We start from the raw sequence: 22,412 nt of genomic DNA, 5'->3' as shown, positions 1-22,412 counted from the left end.
AGGCTGGGCTCAGGGAGTTTACAGGGAACGTCTAGGCTACTCTCCTGAGAAAGAAAGACAGGATTTGCCAAAGTAGGGAGCTTTGGAAACACAAGTGATGTCCTGTTTGTTGTTTTGTTTTGGAGTTTCACAGGTTCTTAACCATTAAAGGGAATGTCACTGGAGACTTTGCTGGTTTTGGCTCTTTTAGTGGAACAAGAACTCTCTAAACAAACCAGAACCCTAAGAAAGCATGTTGTTTTGCTGTGAACTTTCTAACCGGCCACCAGTCTCTGGCCACGAGCACTCTTTGGAGTACTGCATAGTTAATGGAGAAAACAGCACGGGTGGGGAAATAAAAGCAAATGACTGAGGAATAGGAGAGCTTTCCAGCACTGTTGTGAAGCATACTTTGGCATATGCGCTCTAAGATTGTGTTTTGTAGGTCTTTGATGTGTCAGTTGCTAAGGTAACCATATGTATTCTTGAGCTGCTGAGCAAAATGGGGACACCAGCAGACCTCCACATATGGACAGGATACTATAATTCGCAGCAGCTGCTGCTGCAGGTCTTAATCATCCACAAAAACTGAAGATCCTGCTTTATTCCTGAATGTGAATTTTCATGAATCTGTGTCCAAGTGCAGTTTCTCTATGCTGGAAGATTACATTGTGGCAGAACACGTTAACTAACATGATTTTCAATGCAATCTAGCCCTCAGTATATGTCTATCTACATGTCAGCTAGGACTCACTCCAGGGTTAACCATGATGAGCTTGATAGGATGTTAAACATGGCATTCTTTGTCTGCAAGGAGCGTTTAGTATAGTATTAACTATATTTTTAGCACCTAATGTGCTTTTACATTAACCCTTTTTTTGCCAGCTGACTTTGAGGTTTGTAGTCACACACCTCAGTGGCGTAAAAGCCAGTGGTTTGAACTGTCCTAGGCAGAAAGGAGGTTCTGAAGAACTGCAGAAAACGGTTTTAAAAAAAAATGTGGAATATGGTGTCGTCTTGTGTTTTGCTCTCTGCTTTGTAACTTCCAATCTATTTGAAGTAATAAACATTGTGACCAGAAGGGGGCAACCTCTCTTTATGCTAGAGAAGGTTACACTTTAAAGAGTTTAAACTAGATAAATAATAAAGACAAAGCTTTGGATTAAGAATAAAAACAAGTCCCCTTCCTCCCCTCCCCCCGGGGAGGTTTCACATAGTCTGAAGAGGGGCTTCATGCTCCCTTTGGCATAGTAGGAGAGTGAGTAAAAAGCCATAAAAATTATAATAAGCAGAAGGCCACTCAGTTCCCGAGAAGCTGAAAAGATTCTTTAAGCAGCATCCTCCCCCAGGAAGCAGGTGTATTGCTCTGTAATTGGTGCTGAGAGTAAGGGGGCTGTGAACTGTGGTGATGCCGGGGAGTGGGGGAAGGAGATGTTTTCTTTTTTGTTTAGGGTATTTTTAACCATAACTTACATTATTATATGTGTAATGAAAGTGAATATCTGTTGGCCCCTTAAATTACCTGCTTAGATCACTTCACCACGTTTGAGCCTTTCATCTCGCTTTCCAGTAAAGAATCACTCTGGCGTAATGAAGACCAGATCATATGGCATAAAGGAATGCAGTGGAAAATGAGTCTTTCTGATATCTGAGACTTTCTTCTTCTCTACAGACTTGCTATAGCAAGAGTGCAAGTGATGTGTTCAAGCGAAACATCTGGAAGTAGTACTCCGGTCCTTACTGTGCTTTCTGCTATGCAAGGGATACAAGCTGAATCACTATGCAAATACTGGGTGGGCTGCATATAAATGAGCTAAAATGCAGGGACATAACTTTGGGTTTCTTCAGCACTCAGCCATGATCGTGTTCCATTGTGGGAAATACTCCAGGTTTAACGCGTTAGCTGGTAAAAGTACAACCTAGGTGGGGGCATTTTGTTCACCTCGACCACCAATTGCATGTTAAGATACAACTGTCCTGTTCACAGTGGGTTTCAAAATATGTTCGTTAAAACATTTCAGCAAATGTGTTTTTAAAATACCTTTTATCCTAAGCTAGATAAGCCTGATGGGGCATGAGCTACACTTCTTAACTGAGTGCAGGTCTGAGCCTGGGTGGATGTCATTTACATGGTGCGGGGGTTGTATGCCTGTCTGTATTTACTTCATATTAAACTCAGCAATCTAAAGTATTTTGAATGCTCAGTTATTCATATAGTTCTCAAACCTGCTTCTCTTTTTCTTTTTAGTGCACAAATGTCTTCAGGACATTCTGTGGCTGTGATGGGCATTGACTTTACTCTAAGGTACTTCTATAAGGTTCTAATGGACTTGCTACCAGTTTGCAACCAAGATGGAGGCAACAAAATAAGGTACACCTTTGGGTTACTGAGTTAAATTAGTCTTCCCTTTCATGTGGTATATCTTCAAACATTCTGTTCCTTGCTCTGGCTCACCTTCTGTATTGCAATCTGCAGTCATTATCTTCATCAGGACAATCTGGACTCTTGATATCAGAGATTGAACATATATGAACAATCAATAAAGTATAAAAAGGGGAAATAATTCATTCTTCTTTGTATTATTCAGGCTTAATACAAATGCTCATAAATCCATAAGATGAACACAGCTTCCATTCATTCCGTTACTCGTTCTTATCCTGGAGTATTTTTAGATACTTAACTGGTGACACTTAAGTACTTTGCTGTAACTCTCCATCACAGGACACAGAATTGGGTGCTCTCAGCCCTGGAAAGTGCTGTGGTGTTGAAACTGTTTTGGTTTTTTTAAGAGCATATCTTCCAAGTGTTTGTCAGGCATTTGATTTTAAATTGGTGTCCTCAAAGCCAGACCAAAAAAAAAAACCCCAACCCAAAACAGTCAGACTGAACAGTCTGAATAAAAATAATTTCCCATCTCCAATCAATCAGGATTCATCCCATGGTATATTTGATCATAAGTCTACTAGTTCGCCAGTTGTCTATAACATCTTCCAGGAAAAACAGCAGACAAGAGCTGAATTTCTCATATAAAAACAAAAGTTGGATAGGAAAAAAATTCATGTTAACTTTTCACGCCTCCTTCTTATATTGTGAAGGGTACAAGCCTATCTATTTTTTTTGTGCAGGTTACCTTTAAAATTATGTATGTGGGGTTTTTTTACGTTTAGGTGATACAGTCAGGACTTTACACTGTACACGCAGTTGTGGGAATTGTACACTTGTAAAGCAGCTCCTGCAGTTTCTCATAGTCCCAGGCAGGAGGCGGGAATGCATGCACAGCTGCAGGACCCAACCAAAGCTACCGTTAAGCTGGGGGACTTTAGCTCTACTCCTGCTGAGTTCTTCAGGAGCATTAAGCGGCCTACATTAACCTCTTCCAGTTTCCTTTCTGTGACGACACGTTCTCATGATCTTTGCACAGACTAAGTCCTCTCCCTAGGGTGCCTGCTCCTTTGCCTTCCCCTGTAGCACTGCTTTCTGTGTCTATGGTAACAGAAGGAGGAAGGGAGGCAGGCGTGCTGTGCAGAGGGACTGCCAGAGATGGAAAGGCTTTGCAAGGAGAAGGAGGCTTAGCCGCTGCAGAGCCAGAGAGGGAAGGAAACTGTGAGAAAAGGGTTAGACAACGCAACAGTGACTGGGGAAAAAGAGGGTGACAGGAAAGGGACATAGGAGAGAAGGAAAATAAGATATTTGTCTTTCTGAAAGCGCTTTTATAAGAGGATCTCAAAGCACTTTATGAATGTTTTAGAATGACGCTTCCCAACACCCCATTTTACAGATGGAGGGGCAAAGGCACAGATTGCATGCTTTCCCCAAAGTCACTCTGGAAGAGCTGGGAATAGGAAGGGAAGTGGTGTGTGAATTTGGAGTTTAATGGAGATTCACGTTTTCATAAGAATATTAAGTGGAGGTGACTCTCCCCATTAAAATGAAACTAAAAGCTTGACAGTACTTTAAAGGGCAATGTCTGGTGGAAAATTGTAGGAGAGTCCTTACATTTGTTACTGGTAGCATTTCAGGTTAAGCTGTTAAAACTTCTAAAATCTGTTTTTTCACTATTTATGCTATTGGTTTACTTTGTGCATTCCTCTCAAATTAGACAATGGAAATAAAACAAGTGGTCTTATTTCTGTGTCCAGTCAATTCCACCTTGAGATTCTCAAGTATTAGTATATCGTTGCAATACTGGTTGGTTTGTAAACTTCAGGGAAATATTGATATGTTCTTTTAAAAACTATTTCCATTGAATTTTTAACTGACTTTTTTTTTTATTGCCCAGAGTTTTTTGTTAACGTTTCTTTTTACAGCCATATTTAACCTACCCATTTCTTTAAAACATAAAGACACTTCATGAATAATGCATTTCCTTTATCTTGGGCAGGTGCTTTATTATGGAAGATAGAGGGTATCTTGTGGCACACCCAACTCTCATTGATCCTAAAGGTCATGCTCCGGTAGAACAGCAGCATATTACACACAAGGTATGGCTAAATCCTCTTTTTCTTCCTTCTTTTTTTTCCCCTTTTTTTGAAAGATTACGGAATGTACTGAAGTCACTTTTTATGCCTTTTTTTTTTTTTAAGGTAAAATTCTCTTCTTGTCTTCTCAGGAACCCTTGGTAGCGAATGACATTCTAAACCACCCAAACTTTGTGAAGAAAAACCTCTGCAACAGTTTCAGTGACAGAACAGTTCAGAGGTTTTATAAATTTAACACTAGCCTAGTGGTAAGTGTTGTTTGTTTTCTTGTTTTACTTTCTGAATGTATTTTGATTGGGTTGGATTTACTTTGACTGATGCACAGGTCAATCAATGTTGATCACCAGGAACAGCAAAAAGAGACCCAAAACTAACTCTTTGTGAAGGGCAGCACATGGTGGCACTGTAGAAACATAAAATCAGTGGGCTAGATTATACAAACTGTGGTCACATGAGTGGTGCCAGGGATTATGAATGTGAGTATTTGCCAAACGTTACATAATCTAGCCCAGAAGTGAGAGCTGAGACGTTCTCTTCCCTATCTTTTTTATTAAGGGTTTTTTTAAAATGTTGGTTTGGATTCTTCTGCAGTGGATCCAAGCTCCTTATGTCCAGTCACCAACCCTCTCTGTTGTCACACCCTAGTGTGCACAGATGGGGTCTTCCTCTTTACTCCTACCCTTCTCATTTGGAGCCTTTTACACTATTAGCTAGATAGAAGCTATTAGGTAACAAAGTAGAAAATATATCAACATGCACTTAGTATAATTTGTCAAATTGAAGTCTTCTAAAAATCTCAAGTAAAGACTGGTGATGCTGTCTCATATAGAGCTTCCCCCTGTTCTTTATCTTGCAAACAGACTGTAATCTAATATTCTTGTTTGCAGTATTGTTGTTGCTGTGTTGGTTCCAGGATATTAGAGAGACAAGGTGGTGGGTGAGGTAATCTCTTTTATTGGACAGACTTCTGTGGGTGAAAGAGACACACTGGGTTCTGTGGGGCTCGAAAGTGTTTCTCTTTCACCCACAGAAGTTGGTGCAATAAAAGAGATTACCTCACCCACCTTGTCTATATAACATTCACGACAGCCATATGTTGTTGTGCAGAGTGTACTGAGTACTGTGTCACAAATCCATCCTTACAAGATCACTGTGGAATAATGTCAAAAACTCAAGGCTCTGTGAGAGAAAGCTGTTGTTTAAACGCAGTTTTCTAGGATTATTAGTAAAAGTGTCAAGAAAATTTCTGAAAGCTCCAGCAAGTTAAATGGATCTATGTTAGAACAGGATAGATTTTAACATGTTTCCTACAGTCGAAATGCAAAATGGGTTGGAGATGGAGGGAGGGCAGGCAGGAGTTTTGTTGTAAAGGAAAATGCCGAGGACAGATTTAGATTGCATTGTGTGAGTCAGAAACAGGAATGCTTTGGCTTTTCAGATAGTTCACAGCTGAAGTATATTTTTATAGTACGTGTGCCAGCAAGTTATCAGCAACTTGTGATGGTGCCTGCCAGCCAGAACTGAATCTCTGTGTGAGGGTAACAGGTAATTGGCATCAGGGGCATTGCAGGAATTTAAATTTCACTGCTTTTGTGGGGGGCACATTCTGTGCCTCCACCGCGGCCCGGGGGGCCAGAGGAGCTGGCTGCTCCCGCCGCGGCCCCGGGGGCCAGAGGAGCTGGCTGCTCACACCACTATTGGGGAGGGGGAGCCATGTCCCTGCTTGGGGCCCCCCTCCCGCCCCACCCCGTGCACATCCTTGATTGGTATGATGGGGAAGGAAAGGGAGGAGAGATTTATTTGAATGAGGTATTGTCTGCTGTCAGGCAGGATACTAAACTAGAAACCATTATGGCACATCATAATGTTATAAGATAAACAAATGTTGTTAATCTTTCAGAAAGTGCTTTGTCATCCAGTACTGGCTCAGTTTTGCTCATCTCCCGAACAGGCTGATGAGTTAATTTGTATGCCTGTTATCTGAAGAAAAGGCATGCTACGTTCATGTTTCCTCATAGATTTTGCTTCAGCTTATGATTCTATAAATGTGCTTGGGGCGGGAGAAAGGTTTTAACTCACTAGGTAGTATGTTTCCTGCTACATCTCCGACGTGCCTTGCTTTTCCCTAGGGTGATCTGACAAACCTTGTGCATGGCAGCCACTGTTCTAAATACAGACTGACAAGAGTACCTGGAACCAATGCCTTTGTTGGAATAGTCAATGAAACCTGTGACTCTCTTGCTTTCTGTGCCTGTAGTATGGTAGACAGGCTCTGTCTGAACTGTCACAGGTAAGAGTGTGATTTGAAGTGAATTGGCAAGTGCAGGTATTGGTTTTTGTTATTTCAAATGAAGACTGAGAGCACTGGTCGTTTTGTAGGCTAAGCTAACGTGTGCGGTGCAACTCCTGTGTCAGAACAAAACAAATATTGTACCTGCATAAATAAAATGTACTTTATGTGTAATGAGTAGGGTTATCCTTTTTTATAAGGGTTTGCAGATTTATCAGGTTCTCTTTCATGGTGCACAGTAGTTTAAAAAAAAATTGTCATATAAGCTTTGTGGGAGTTTAAGGCATTTTCCCCTCTGTTCCTTGGCTTTTGCCAGTGCTCCCTTTTGTTTAACGTTCAGGCATGTGAATCACTTAGCTTGCGAATGGGAGTGCTCATCTGGGGCAAAGTTATTCCAAGGTCTGAGTGTCTGCAGAGACAAGACCTTCTTTACAGCCCATTAACACTTGCCTTTGGAATATGATGGAATATGTGGAATATGATGGGTTGTCACATAGGTGCCAAGCTTATTGCCTTCACACCCTGTCCCTGCAAATACAATAAAAACGTGATACAGCTGCACAGGAGGGAAGGAGCTTTGGGTGGGACCACCCTGAAGAGGTATGGGGTGAAGGAGGAAGAAGAGATTTCTCTGCTGCTTCACATTCAGGGGCTTGGGAAATGTGGCAAGGAGAGGGCTAGTAGCTCCACAGGCCCATTGGAGGTATGCCCCTTATCTGCAACTCAGAATAGGAGCCAGAGGAATTGTTCCACCTGGGGGTGGGAGGGTTCCTTTCTCCCAGCTGAGTTCCTAATGCTCAGCCTGACTATGAGTTCCTAATGACTCAGCTGTAGCAACCTGCATGGAACTTGGAGGGAAGAGCCCAGGTTGCTGGAGGGTAGGTTGTGGAGAAGGCATTAGTGCACACAAGGCCAGTATGTTAGCTGAAGTTTCAATGTCTTGGTAAATAAACAGTTCTCTTAATAAAGAGCCAGTTTAGTCTTACAAATCGGGTGTCTTTTCAGTACATGGTATGTGAAACACTGGCTCTATGCTGGGATTAGGATTTGGACTTCAGTTTATATTGATGCAACTGGCCATTTTTTCTTTTTTCTAAAGAATGGAACAAAATGAATGTGAATGCCCTTGTGAATGCCCTCTAGAGGTCAATGAATGTACTGGCAACCTCACCAATGCAGAAAGCAGGTGAGAACAAGTATCTCTAAAACTCGAGTAACATTGTTATTGTGAGTATTACATGTTATAACCCTTGAATATGGTCTACTTTCTCATGCTACCATATATACAATGCCCGGTAGAATGGAGTGATTAAACAGTTGGATTATACTTAGCAAAGTTTAATTTTCTTGATTGGCTATACTGGAATTCTTTTTTGTGACATGATCTCAATTGTTTTCCCCAATGTAGGAATCCTAGTTGTGAAGTCCACCAGGAACCGATGACATTCACAGCAATTGATCCTAGCCTACAGGATGCTCTTCCGCAATGTATTAACACGCGGTGTAATCAGAGGCTGGAGAGTGGGTAAAGTACAGTGTTTTCCCTCTCTGAAAATACGTGCAGGGCTTGAAATTATTAGGAGCTGTTATTTATTCTAATACAGACATATCTTCCCTTGACATTAAATAAATGAAGTGCTATAAAATTGTAGCCTCATACCATGATGCTGCCATGCAGTAAACTTGAGACCTCAGGATTCCCATTTGAGTCACCTAATGCCATTAATAGCAGACAGAGAACCATATTTTCCCTCAGTCACACCCTTTCTTGACTACATTGAAGTCAATGGAATGCACCAATGTAAGTGAGAGGAGAAATGAGCCGTAGAAAGGACAGTGAATTCCACCTCTCATCTAGAGAGGAAAGTGCCACAATATTTGCCTACACTTTTTGAAAAGCAGATGATCTTTAAGGTAAAGAGTGGTCATAGAAAGATTGGGAGTATGCACTGCGTAACCAAGGATTTCTGTCAGCAAAAAATAAACTGTATGTCACCTAAACTGTGATATGAGTATAGTAGGCTTTGTGGCTCAGGTCATGACTAGCAAAGATCAGGGCCAGATTCTCTGAGGCAGTCAGTTTTGTGGAGTGTGGCAGAGCTGGCGGAATGGTAGGGAGCCAGTTATAGCTCACTGATTCTTTGCCCCGACACTGGTTAGAGCATTTGAAGAGGGAGAGACATGATCCAGACGGGGATTCCTTCATGCTGAGAGAGTCTCCAGCCAAGGAGTTATGGGCGGTCTGCTCTCCCTTAGCATTGCCTGAGTGGTGCAGAAAGAGGAGAGCAGGCCAGTGCATTTGGCCCTTTATGACAAAGCTGCTCTTTCCTCATCTGATTCACCTTGTGTAACTTAAACCCTTATAAAGAGAAAAGGAGGACTTGTGGCACCTTAGAGACTAGCAAATTTATTTGAGCATAAGCTTTCGTGAGCTACAGCTCACTTCATCGGATGCATTCAGTGGAAAATACAGTGGGGAGATTTATATACACAGAGAACATGAAACAATGGGTGTTACCATTGAAGTGTTCACATCAGCCACACTATCAGAGGCTCGTTCACCTGCACATCTACCAATATGATATATGCCATCATGTGCCAGCAATGCCCCTCTGCCATGTATATTGGCCAAACCGAATAGTCTCTACGTAAAAGAATAAATGGACACAAATCAGACGTCAAGAATTATAACATTCAAAAACCAGTCAGAGAACACTTCAATCTCTTTGGTCGCTCGATTACAGACCTAAAAGTGGCAGTTCTTCAACAAAAAAACTTCGAAAACAGACTCCAACAAGACCCCACTCCCGCTGTTCCTCAGATGTTCTTGTCAACTGCTGGAAATGGCCCACCTTGATTACCACTACAAAAGGTTTCACCCCCCCCACCCCACCCCCCACCCCGCTCTCCTGCTGGTAATAGCTCACCTTACCTGATCACTCTCCTTACAGTATGCATCCGATGAAGTGAGCTTTGGCTCACGAAAGCTTATGCTCAAATAAATTGGTTAGTCTCTGAGGTGCCACAAGTACTCCTTTTCTTTCTCCTTACAGTGTGTATGGTAACACCCATTGTTTCATGTTCTCTGTGTATATAAAATCTCTGCACTGTATTTTCCACTGAATGCATCTGATGAAGTGAGCTGTAGCTCACGAAAGCTTATGCTCAAATAAATTGGTTAGTCTCTAAGGTGCCACAAGTCCTCCTTTTGTTTTTGCGGATACAGACTTATACGGCTGCTACTCTGAAACCTGTCATTAAACCCTTATGACACTTCTGTAGCCAAGCATCAGAGCTGTGAGGCTTTATGGACAATTTTGGTTCCAAGTTGTCTAGTGACTATAAATATACTGAGATACACCCAACCAAAAATGATTTTCTCTAAGGTAAAGCCAGCCCTTTTTCTTCATTTCCAGGGATTGCTTTGGCGTGTTGGACTGTGAGTGGTGTATGGTGGACAGCGATGGAAAGACCCATCTGGATAAATCCTACTGCGCGCCTCAGAAGGAATGCTTTGGTGGCATTGTGGGAGCTAAAAGCCCTTACGTGGATGACATGGGTGCGATAGGTAATTCTGAAATCCTTTTATTGAGGATACATATTTAAACTGTTAAACTGCCAGTATTTTGTTATATACACCATCAATGTAGGTGCACAAAAGTCATGTACTGAAGCCTTGAGTTTATTTTAATGTTATAGAAATGCTGATTTAAACCTTTTTGCAAGATATTTATGCTCTGGTTTTTTATTGGTTTTCGGGTTTTTTAAGGAGATGAGGTGGTCACTTTGAACATGATAAAAAGTGCTCCCGTTGGTCCTGTAGCTGGAGGTATTATGGGATGCATCATGGTGCTCGTTCTGGCAGTATACGCGTATCGTCACCAGATCCACCGGAGGAGTCACCAGCACATGTCACCTCTTGCTGCACAGGGTGAGCTGATAACGCATGAGGGAGATATTAGCAGTGAGGATAAAAATTTAGCTGTTTTGTACATTCTTCTGCCTAGTTTCAAAGATCATTTTTTGGTTTATCCCTTGGGAATCCTTTATTCTTGCTTCTCTTCTGATCCCCATTTTATCTCCCACTCCCCTCCTTACGTAAATGATGTATTTACTGTCCAACGTACTTGTGTGCTACTGTCCGCTGCTGGGTACACAGCTAGACTTGCTGCCTCCTTGGGAAGACCTGGACAGAAAATGCTAGGGCAAGTCTCAGGATGCTGTGGATATGACTTTCCTCGAGCTAAAGCAGTAAACCCAGCTTAATACCGGTCCTGTCACTTCTGAATAGTAGGTTGTTTTCTAGCAAGTAATAGGCGCTGTTGCCAGCGGTTTATTACAATTATAATATTCAAAATGCCTCCGTCGGGGCTGCTTTTTGGTTGTATCTTTTTCTCCCTGGCTCCTCACTTGCACTCTGAGAGAAATTCATCATTGTGGCATCTTTTACTTACAAAAGGAAGGGAAGAAGAGCAAAATTATGAATATTATTATTATTTGTAATACACGAATACTAAAAAAAGCTCCAGCTGAAACTGGGGTTCTGTTGTACTAGAAGGCATTCAGGTTTGCAATCTAAGTAGTCAACCACACAAAGTGTGGTAGGGGAGATAGAGGCATGAGGAGGGGAAGTGATTTGCCCAAGTCTCAGAGCTGAGAATAAAACCCAGGTCTCCTGACTCCCTGTCCAGTGCCTTATCCACTGGACCATTCTGACTCAGTCTGAGCCTGTTCTCTAAACTTTCTGCATCGCTCAAGTCTTACACATACAGTTCCTTTCAAGGGTACCGGCATATCCTCTTCCTGGTACGTCTAGTCCCCAACTGGCCCCAAAACAGGGATTCCCAAGCCCCTTCCCAAAGCATAGTACTCCAGCACAATAACGCAGAGTGCTTCCACCACTCCACCAGGCTGAGAGTCGTTAATGAGTTGATCCAAAATTTTTCTCTTAACAGTTACATTTTTCTGTTTGTAATGGTGTGTAGAAATGTCAGTGCGTATGTCCAACCTGGAGAATGATAGGGATGAGAGAGATGATGACAGCCATGAAGACAGAGGAATCAGTAAGTGCTGAGCTGTGTCACTGTAAAATATGCCAGTATTAGGCTTAAGATTTGGTGAGCTTCTTGCTTTGGCTTGCTTTAATATTAAAAATATGTGGAGGGTTTTTCTTTTCTCTTAACACCTTGATGTAACAGTGTGACCTTTGCTCTACAAAATAACAGGGCCAAAGGATTAACTGACTTAGTTTGTAACCCTTCGTGTCCTTCAGTCTCACCCCAAAAAATTATTCTTAGTTTTGGGCCATATAGTGCCCACTAACGTGCAGTGGGAGCTTGCCTATTCTGCCACATATTACAGCGTGGCAAGCTCTCAGAGAATCAGAGAAGATTAGGGCTGGAAGATTGCTCAAAGCAGGACTAACCCCAATGAGATCATCCCAGACAGGGCTTTGTCAAGCTGGGCCTTAAAAACCCCTAAGGATGGAGATTCCACCACCTCCCTAGGTAACCCATTCCAGTGCTTCACCACCCTCCTAGTGAAATAGTGTTTCCTAATATTCAGCCTAGACCTCCCCCACTGCAACTTGAGACCATTACTCCTTGTCCTGTCATCTGCCACCACTGAGAACAGCCGAGCTCCATCCTCCTTGGAACCCCCCTTCAGGTAGTTGAAGGCTGCTATCAAATCCACCCTCACTGTTCTCTTCTGCAGACTAAATAAGCCCAGTTCCCTCAGCCACTCCTCATAGGTCATGTGCTCCAGCCCCCTAATCATTTTCGTTGCCCTCCGCTGGACTCTCTTCATTTTGTCCACATCCTTTCTGTAGTGGGGCGCCCCCTCTGTGGCCCAACCAGCTCTGGGAATGGCTCTTAGAGAGCTGAGGGACTGCAGTTATGACTGCATGGGGTGTGTAAGCTCCTGCCCATGAGCAGCCTTGGAAGGGGCAGGCACAATCTGGCCTTTTAATTCCTAGCTTCAGTTCAACAAGAGAGTTAAATGAAAAATCAGTAAATCCTGTTTGCACTTAATTCTTTGCCATTCAGTTTTGACTGTAATATTGTGTATAATAATTCTATTGTATAGTGATGGGCCCAAGGCCTCTGGATTTTGGGAGAGATCAGAATTTCCCATGTGGCCCTCTCTTTAAAATGGGCTGAATCAAAATTCCAGATCTGAACAACATCAAAGGTTCAAAAACCAGAGCTGGATCTGAGTTCTGCAGCTTGTATCCATTGATACTAATATAGCTCATGTTAGTAAGTCTTGCTTTTCAGTTTAAATGTTGAGCAGGCTTTAGATGCCTCCGAGGTCTCTGTGTTCTGGCATTGCTACAGGGAACCTTCATAACTTTCATTAATCAAAGCAGACAGTGGGGTAAATCAGAGTTATATTCATCCTGCTCTCAGCACTGGACGAGGACATGCACTTCTCAGCAAATCTTTGTCCCATCATTTCTGTGATGTGGAAGCTCGTAATCCCTATAAGAATTTCATAGCAGCATCTGAAAGAAGTAGTTTATAAAACATGTCTGATTCCTTGTTATTGAATTGCTCCATTAATATAACTTAGTAAAAACACTCTGTTTAAAACAAACCCTGCTCTCTTTTCTTTCCTAGTCAGCAACACACGGTTTATAGCAGCTGTAATTGAGCGGCACGCACATAGTCCAGAACGTAGACGTCGGTACTGGGGGCGATCGGGAACAGAGAGCGATCACGGTAAGACCTTTAAACTCCTAATGACTCTGCATTCTCAGCTTGTTTGGCAACATAGGAGATAATCCCAGACCCCCAAAAAAAAATCTTTGCTCCTTATTGCTTCATAGTTAAACAATTTTGACACCTCTGAATGCATGACACCGTCCAGCAATGAAGCTATTTTTGTGAGAGCAGTGTTATAACACGAGCTCTTTAGCTTAATGCCCCATCCTCTGCCTGGATTGCACCATCTCTAGTATGGCCCCCACTGGCACCGCCGTCCTGAGCTCCTCACAAGACCCAGGACCCTCCCAACACCGGTGAAGTCCAACCACTGCCGGATACCATCTTCGGCTCTGGCAGCCCAAACAGATAGAATCTGTCTCACTCATGGGAGATCCGGATCCATGGCTGCGCTACAAGACATTTTTACTTTTCCCGGATCCAGAATCCCCCACTCCATCGGGACCTTCCGTCCCCAGAGAACTCATCTCCCCTGAAAGATCTGCCTGCAGTGCTGAGCCTATCATCCCCACCACGTATTCCATACGTGTCTCTGGCAGCACCAATGTTGCCATCGTTGGAACCCAGGCAACCTTTTCTTCCTTGGGGGATTCAGACCCACCGGAAGAACTGCCTCTCCCATACTGCTCTTACTCATTTCCCAAAAGACTTGCACGACCCTGGGAACAGCCACCGCCACATCTGCCTCTGAGTCATTGGCATGGGACCTCCACGAGCACACATCGATCCCTCCAACTGGCCATATTATCAAGCACTATTGGCTAAATTTATTATAATTTATTATAATATAATAATAATCATCTGAACCCATGGAAAAGAGCCCTTGAGGAATTCCACCATGATTTCAACAATTTCCATCCCACCATCAACCTCAGCCTGGTCCAGTCCACACAAGAGATCCACTTCCTGGACACTATAGTGCTAATAAACGATGGTCACATAAACACCACCCTATACCGGAAACCTACTGACCGCTATACTTACCTACATGCCTCCAGCTTCCATCGAGACACACCACATGATCCATTGTCTTCAGCCCAAGCTCTAAGATACAACCACATTTGCTCCAATCCCTCAGACAGAGACAAGCACCAACAGGATCTCTATCAAGCATTCTTAAAACTACAATACCCACCTGCTGAAGTGAAAAAACAGATTGACAGAGCCAGAAGAGTACCCAGAAGTAACCTACTACAGGACAGGCCCAACAAAGAAAATAACAGAACGCCAATAGCTGTCACCTTCAGCCCCCAACTAAAACCTCTCCAGCGCATCATCAAAGATCTACAGCCTATCCTGAAAAATGATCCCTCACTCTCACAGATCCTGGGAGACAGACCAGTCCTCGGTTACAGACAGCCCCCCAACCTGAAGCAAATACTCTCCAGCAACCACACGCCACGCAACAAAAACACTAACCCAGGAACCTATCCTTGCAACAAAGCCCAATGCCAACTCTGTCCACATATTTATTCAGGTGACACCATCATAGGACCTAATCACATTAGCCACGCCATCAGGGATTCATTCACCTGCACATCTACCAAAGTGGTATATGCCATCATGTGCCAGCAATGCCCCTCTGCCATGTACATTGGCCAAACCAGACAGTCTCTACGGAAAAGAATAAATGGACACAAATCTGACATCAGGTATCATAACATTCAAAAGCCAGTCGGAGAACACTTCAACCTCTTTGGCCACTCAGTAAAAGACTTAAGGTGGCAATTTTGCAAGAGAAAAGCTTCAAAAACAGACTCCAGCGAGAAACTGCTAAGCTTGAATTAATATGCAAACTAGATACCATTAACTTGGGTTTAATAGAGACAGGGAGTGGCTGGGTCATTACACATATTGAATCTATTTCCCCATGTTAAGTATCCTCACAAGTATCCTGACAAGTATTCTTGTCAACTGTCTAAATGGGCCATCTTGATTATCACTACAAAAGTTTTTTTCTCCAGCTGATAATAGCTCATCTTAATTAATTAGCCTCTTACAGTTTGTATGGCAACTTCTGCCTTCTCTGTATGTGTGTGTGTATATATATATATATCTTCTTACTATATGTTCCATTCTATGCATCCAGTGAAGTGGTCTGTAGCCCACGAAAGTTTATGCTCTAATAAATTTGTTAGTCTCTAAGGTGCCACAAGTACTCCTGTTCTTTTTATTGGCTAAATACGATTTCCTCAGTTAAGCTGTTTGAGGAGTTCACCAGCAGTCAGTACCCATTTCCAAGCTCTCATTGAGGAAGGTAAATTAATAGCCACAACTGCATTCTTGGAGGGGAAGCAGGAGGCTCAGGAGGAGGATACTAGTCCATTCTTCAGGATTCCCCAAAGAGATCCAGAACACCCTGTACCCATCCCTTCAGGGACCACTCTCATGAGAGTATTCTCACCCAAGATGTGAGCTCTTTACTGCAATGAGGGGCAATAGCACAAGTTACTCCACCACAATATCATGGAGATCCAAGACTCTCAACACAAGCTTTTGAACATCCTCCATACTTCAGCACCCACAAGAGCTGGCTAGAATGATGTGGCACACACCCACCACTTGTGCTCCTACCCTCAAGGGTGTGGAGAGACACTATTGTGTACCAGCTAAAGGCTCAGAATTTCTATTTTCCCACCCACCTCCCAATTCTGTGGTGGTTCAGGCTGCTTCCAAAAGATCCAAGCAGCAAAATCCTAGATCTATGCCACTAGTTAAAAAGGAAAATACTTAGACCCATAGGCGCCAACTACATGGGGGCTCAGGGGCTCAAGTACCCATGGAAAAAAATAGGGGGTGCTCAGCACCCACCAGCCATACTGGTTCCGGCCCCCAGGGCTGACTGCCAATCAGCTGTTCAGCAGGTGGGATGCGCTGGGGAAGGGGGGACAGAGAGGAGGGAGTAACAAGCAAGGAGAGCAGGGCCTCGGGGGAGGGGGCAGAGCGAGGTTGGGAAGAGGTGGAGCGAGAGCGGGGCCTCCGGGAAGGGGACAGAGTGGGAACAAGAAGAGGTGGAATGAGGGCAGGGCCTTGGGGGAAGAGCTGGAGAGATGGTGAGGCCTCAGGGGAGGGGTGGAGCGCCCACCAGGAAAAATACAAGTCAGTGCCTGTGCTTAGACCTACTGGGGAGGGGTTTTCTCATCATCCAGTTTACAATTCAAGATAGCCAATTATCAAGCGCTATTGGCTAAATATGATTTCCTCATTTATGCTGTTTGAGGAATTCACCAGCAGTCTCCGACAGTAGGGCTCTACCCCTTTCCAAGCTCTCACTGAGGAAGATAAATTAATAGCCAGAACTGCATTTGATGCGGCTGATACTTCCTCTAGGGTCTTGGCTACGGTCATCATTATGCAAAGAGAGCCCTGACTCCATTCTTCAGGATTCCCCAGGGAGGTCCAGAACACCACTGAGAACCTCCCCTATGTTGAATCCCACCTCTTGAAGATGGACAATTCCCTACACACCCTCAAGGATTCTAGGGCCACCCTTCAATCACTGGGCATTTATACACCGGCCCCCAAAAGGAAGTTTCATCACCAGTCAACCACACCGCAGTATAGGTACCAACACTTTCACCACTGAAGGCCATCCAAACCATCAGGTAAAAAACAAAAGGTTCAAAGGTCCCTCTTTCCCATGCCTCCTGCTACTGCCTCGACATTTCAATCTCAGCCCCCAGCCAGGAGATATTTTTGATGCGAGCTCGACATCCGTGAACCAATAAGCTTAACACCTCATAACTGCCCTACTCCATTTGGGGGTCGTCTAGCACTCTTTTTTGACACCTGGAGTATGATAGACAAGTGGGTGCTGAACATCATCTACTATGGCAATACAATCAAGTTTGTGATGCAACCTCCTCCAAAACCCCCATACCCATCCCTTTGGGGACCACTCTCATGACAGTATTCTCACCCAAGAGATGAGCTCTTTACTGTAGTGAGGGGCAACAGAATGTGTTCCTCCACCACAATATCATGGAATGGGATTTTACTCTACCTGCTTCTTCATACCCAACCACAAGGGCGGATGGAGACCAATCCTCAATCTCTGTCATCTCAGTTGCTTCATCCACAAACTCAGATTTCGCATGGTCATGTTGGCAGCGATAATTTCATCATTAGATAAAGGCACATGGTTCATGACTCTCGATGTGAAAGACTCGTACTTTGACATAGACATTCGTCCCTCCCACAGACACTTTCTCAGATTTATGGTGGGATCTGACCATTTGCAATACAGAGTGCTACCATTCAGTATTCACAGGTATTTTCAGTGGTGGCTGCTCATATCAGACATAATGGCCTACGTTTTTTCCTGTACCTCGACAACTGGCTGCTCACCGCCATATCCCGCCAAGAGGCCTACACATCTATTTCTGTGATCCTCCTCACCTCTCTGGAAGTCAGTGTAAACATCGAAAAATCTGTGTTCACCCCCACACAGTCTGTGGACTTCATTGAGGCAACTTTGAACTCTATCACTCTGAGGCTTACCTGCCCACAGACAGGTTCCAGATTATGAACGAGATCATTAGCTCACGTTATGAGCAATCCTCAAGTGATGACCAAGGCATGCCTGTCCATACTTGGCCACATGGCCTCATGCCCATAGATCACTCCATTCATGAGACTCAACCTTCAAGCAAGTTATCTTCAAGCAAGGCTACAGTCAGTGTGCTCACCAAGTCATCTATGAACCTTCCCTTCACAGTTCCCACCAAGGTACTGTCCTTCCCTCCAGTGGTGGACAAACCCTTATCATGTATGTGTGGGTGTCCCCCCTCTTCTCCAGACCAAAGCTGCCATTACCATTGCATCCCAACTAGGCTGGAAAGCTTATGTGAACAACCACACCACCACACAAGGGACATGAACACCTCAAGAGTCCAGGGTGTGCACAATGATGTCCTGAAACTTTGGGCAGTAAGGAAAACATGTGAGTTCTTTCTCCCATTTATCCACTCTTACTACATCCTGATAATGTCGGACAACACTGCAACTGTATTCTATATCAACAAGCAAGGGGGAGCGAAATCGCCTCAGTTGGAAGCACAAAGCGAGCCAGGACATTTGCACGGACCAACAGCACTGCTGTCAAAACTCTCCGACCCTGGGCGTGTGGTGCGGATATGTAACCTCACAGTGGAATACAGGTAGGGACCACACATCTCAAGAATCTCCAGTTACAGGTAAGTAACCTCCTCTTTTAGATATCCATAGCTTCATCACAGATAGGAGAGATGAGACTTCCCCATCATCATATCCTTTCCTGGTTTCTCTCAGTCATAGGGACACTATGACTCAGATTGTGAAAAGTAACTAGTGATTTCAGGTGCCCAAGGTGAGACATCTTTAGAGAACCCTGATTTTCAAAGGTGAATTGAACTATTTTAAAGGCAAAAATTGAGGCAGCCAAAATCACTAGCCACTTTTCACTACTCTTGGCCAGTATCTTCTCAGAGAGGGAATTCAACAATCATAAAAACTACCGATCGTACAGATAACAAAAATAGTGTGCTCTTTGGAATGGGAGGGGTTGCCTGGGAGTAGAATACAGTTGCTTATTGGGCCAGGGAACGAGGCACTCTCCAGCAGGGTTGTGCACCTTCATATATGTTGTGCACCTTCATATATGTGAAAGATTTGCAATTTAACACTTGAGTCATCTCAGGTGCCTCATATAATTCAGTATCCCTTCTCTCAAAGAAATAAGAGAGAGTTTTTTTATGTAGAAGAAATGCAAGACCAGAAAACAGCTGGACAGAGGTTGCTAGACCACACAGCAAATACCTGGAGAAATCAATAGAATTAAACTGTATATTTTAACAGTCCTGGAACCAGTCTTGCAACTAATTTACATTAGTCTCAAGACCCTAAAACAGTTGAAAGGTAACAAAACATAAGCCCTTATTTAGCAGAGAACAAAATGTTCTATTTTTTGTGGGTTTTGTTTTCAGAGCTGTAATACTGTTCTCATAGTTACAGCACATAAAGTAAGTTCAGGAAATGCCATGACCAAACTGAAATTCACTTTTGGTATTCTAGATTAAACTAGCTACATGATATGAAAGCCTTTTTAGGAGTTAGGTGATATAAGGTGTATTTTGATTATCTTCCTTTCTTGGTCGACCAAATTAATATTCTTGTCAGATATCCAGTCTGATCAGTTGCAAAGGATGCGGTTTCTTGCGTACCAGGCTGCTTTGAGGGTTTTGCAGTAGATATGCTGTGGCACTTGTCTGAGATCAGGCAAGATTTCAAGTAGCTGGTAGGCTGGGTACATTGTGATACTCACAGTATTTCCCTGTCTCCCTGCTGTAGTCATTTAATTTCATGAGATTTTAGCCAGAAAAGGGTTTGCAGGATTTGGCTCGATTAATCCATTTGAAGTACTTTCTTATAGATTCACTAGATCTAACTCCTCAACACAGTGTGTTTTATATATATATATGTATATATTTTGTTACAAAACATGTCTACTCAGCTGTCTACAAGCAGATTGGTTTGGCTGTCACAAATCTGAGCAGAGCAGCTCATAGGTAGGTACTGATGGATGCTTGCAGTATATTCAGCAGAATATTAATATTCTGTCACTTCTGAAACTTTAAGGAAAGTTCTGTAATATTTTTTACAAAAATTTCAGAACTTTGAAAATAGAACACTTTCATCTGCAAGGACCTTTTTCATTTTAAATATATATATATCATTTTAAAAAATCATACAGCAATAATGTGAAGTATTTACAGTTAGAATAGTTGATGGCTTTTCTAAGGAAGTTTTAGTTTATTAGGAATGGGAATAATGTACAATTTAAAGAGTATAGCTCAAAATTTGACCTAGTTTTTGTTCCTTATCTATTTGCAAAGTCCAAATAATTTTCAAGGCTTTTGCCTCCAAAACCATACTTCTTCTTTATTGTGTATTTTTAAATAAATGCCAGTAGGTAGGTAGGTTTGTTTGTTTGGTAGGGAACCAGATATTTCAAAGTGAAGCTGCCAAGAGGCTATTTAAAAGCAGGGGAGAAGAGGGAGGAAGGAACTATTTTAAAACTGTACAAGATTGTCTACTGTGTGTCTTTATTTGAAAACTGTTTGTTGGGCCCTATTCTGTAAATTACTGAGTTCCTCCATTGATTTCAATGGGTTTTGGGGTATTCAGCACCTTGAAATGTTGGGCCTTTTGCCCTAGACTATCTGTTCTTTTGTGTTGTTTTGTGTTCTAGGCTATAGCACTATGAGTCCTCAGGAAGACAGTGAAAATCCTCCATGCAATAATGATCCACTATCAGCTGGTGTTGATGTTGGAAACCACGATGAAGATTTAGATCTTGATACCCCACCTCAAACAGCTGCACTCTTGAGTCACAAGTTTCACCACTACAGGTTGCACCATCCAACTCTTCATCACAGCCACCACTTACAGGCGGCAGTCACAGTGCACACTGTGGATGCAGAATGCTAATAGACTTTATTCTTTGGGGAAAGATGACAAAAGAAATGCAGTTCGTTAGCAACGATCCATACAGCAATGGGGAGCTTTGTGGTTGTGCTTTTACCAGGAGTGGTTTAACTACCTTCCTAAAGAAGCTGTTACACGCACACAACCTTTACATTTACAAAACGTAACGTTGGCTCTGGAATGGAGGGAAAATGAGCATGATGAATGGACCTGCCATAACATTTTAATAAAATGCAGCAGGAGGCCTGTTAATCCTCCAAACACAGGGATAAAAGTTTATACAGTAACTGAAACTTTAGGAACCCTGTTAAGCTGAGCCAAGAGAAGGGAGAGCTCAAAGAAGATGAAGATGTTTTACTTTTCTTAACTGGAAGAGTATAAATCTGTGCAGCCAGAGACAAAAAAGGTGCTGGATACAGAAATGGGTTTTTTGAGGTTTCCGTTTGTTTTTTAGAAAGTACATTGCTCTTACAATTGCTGTGTGGGACCTGGGACAGTGCATCTCAAGATTTTTAAGTAAAGGATTATTTTTCTACTATTTATTGAACTTGAAACATTCATGAACTTTGGGGGGAGGGGAAAACACATTAGTGACTATTGACAAGGACAGCATACATTCTGTGCGATGGTGAAGTCATTCTTCCAAGGAAGGTGTCTGTTTCTTATTAGCTGATATTCATCCACAGCCCCACTTTGCAAAAAGGGAAAATGAAGAATCACTCTCTGATTTGTTTACATGTTTTCTAGCCACAGTCGTTTTGTGTAAACTTTACCACCTGATTTGTAATAGGCTGGGTGTTTTTAAATTTGCAAAAGGGGAGAATCCTCTGCTTCCCTACCAAAGCACTAAGTATTCTCCCTGTCTTTACATCTCTGACCACCCTTAAAGACCCTCAGGATCTGGCACAGGATTCCTTTCACTGTAATAATACAGTATTTGAACTGCATTAACAATCAGAGAATTCCAAAATGAAATACATCCCATTTCTCTGTTTCCTTAGACCATTGGCAAAACCAGAAGGTGGTAAAACACATTGTAAAATTCAGGTTGTTACAGAAGGTTTCTGTTGAAATCATAATTATAAGCTGCTGCTGTTTATCTGGAATTTAATACTGCTTTGTGATTCATGCAGGGATTAATCAAGTCTCTCTAATACAACATGGGGCATCGTAATTTTAAATTAGTTTTAAATCACAGTGTTGTATTTTAGATTCACATTGTGTGATTAAAATGTTATAAAAACATTCTTGCACTGTGCATATGATAAACATCCATTTATGTAGGTTTTTTTTAAAGATTTCTGAATACTGTTTTAACAAATAGGGTACTTAATACTGTATTATGTAAAAAAAATTGGTTCATAAACAGTACAGTAAAGTAAGTATACGTGTGATATCAGGATACCCCTTTATACTATGTATAAAATTTCAATCTCTAGTGAAATAAACTGTATAAAGTATAGTTCTGTGAATTA

General features: G+C 42.6%; 1 protein-coding gene across 3 annotated transcripts in view; it reads left to right on the top strand.

Annotated features, from left to right (window-relative positions):
* CACHD1 (cache domain containing 1) overlaps window positions 1-22,412 on the top strand; it is a 185,695-nt gene extending 163,283 nt beyond the window's left edge. For 2 of the 3 annotated variants that reach the window (XM_048861142.2, XM_048861144.2), the window contains 11 exons: window positions 2,228-2,350; window positions 4,362-4,461; window positions 4,590-4,706; window positions 6,588-6,748; window positions 7,848-7,934; window positions 8,157-8,273; window positions 10,165-10,316; window positions 10,518-10,679; window positions 11,734-11,811; window positions 13,369-13,470; window positions 20,702-22,412. In XM_048861142.2, coding sequence (XP_048717099.2) covers window positions 2,228-2,350; window positions 4,362-4,461; window positions 4,590-4,706; window positions 6,588-6,748; window positions 7,848-7,934; window positions 8,157-8,273; window positions 10,165-10,316; window positions 10,518-10,679; window positions 11,734-11,811; window positions 13,369-13,470; window positions 20,702-20,940 — 1,438 coding nt within the window. In that variant the 3' untranslated portion in view covers window positions 20,941-22,412. The remainder of the gene's footprint in view (window positions 1-2,227; window positions 2,351-4,361; window positions 4,462-4,589; window positions 4,707-6,587; window positions 6,749-7,847; window positions 7,935-8,156; window positions 8,274-10,164; window positions 10,317-10,517; window positions 10,680-11,733; window positions 11,812-13,368; window positions 13,471-20,701) is intronic. The other variant, XM_048861143.2, reaches the window with a different exon arrangement.

Source organism: Caretta caretta, chromosome 8, assembly GCF_965140235.1.
Source record: "Caretta caretta isolate rCarCar2 chromosome 8, rCarCar1.hap1, whole genome shotgun sequence".
NCBI lineage: Eukaryota > Metazoa > Chordata > Testudines > Cheloniidae > Caretta > Caretta caretta.
The sequence above is the reverse complement of the archived record's forward strand: the minus strand, read 5'-3'. Positions and strand labels throughout refer to the sequence as shown.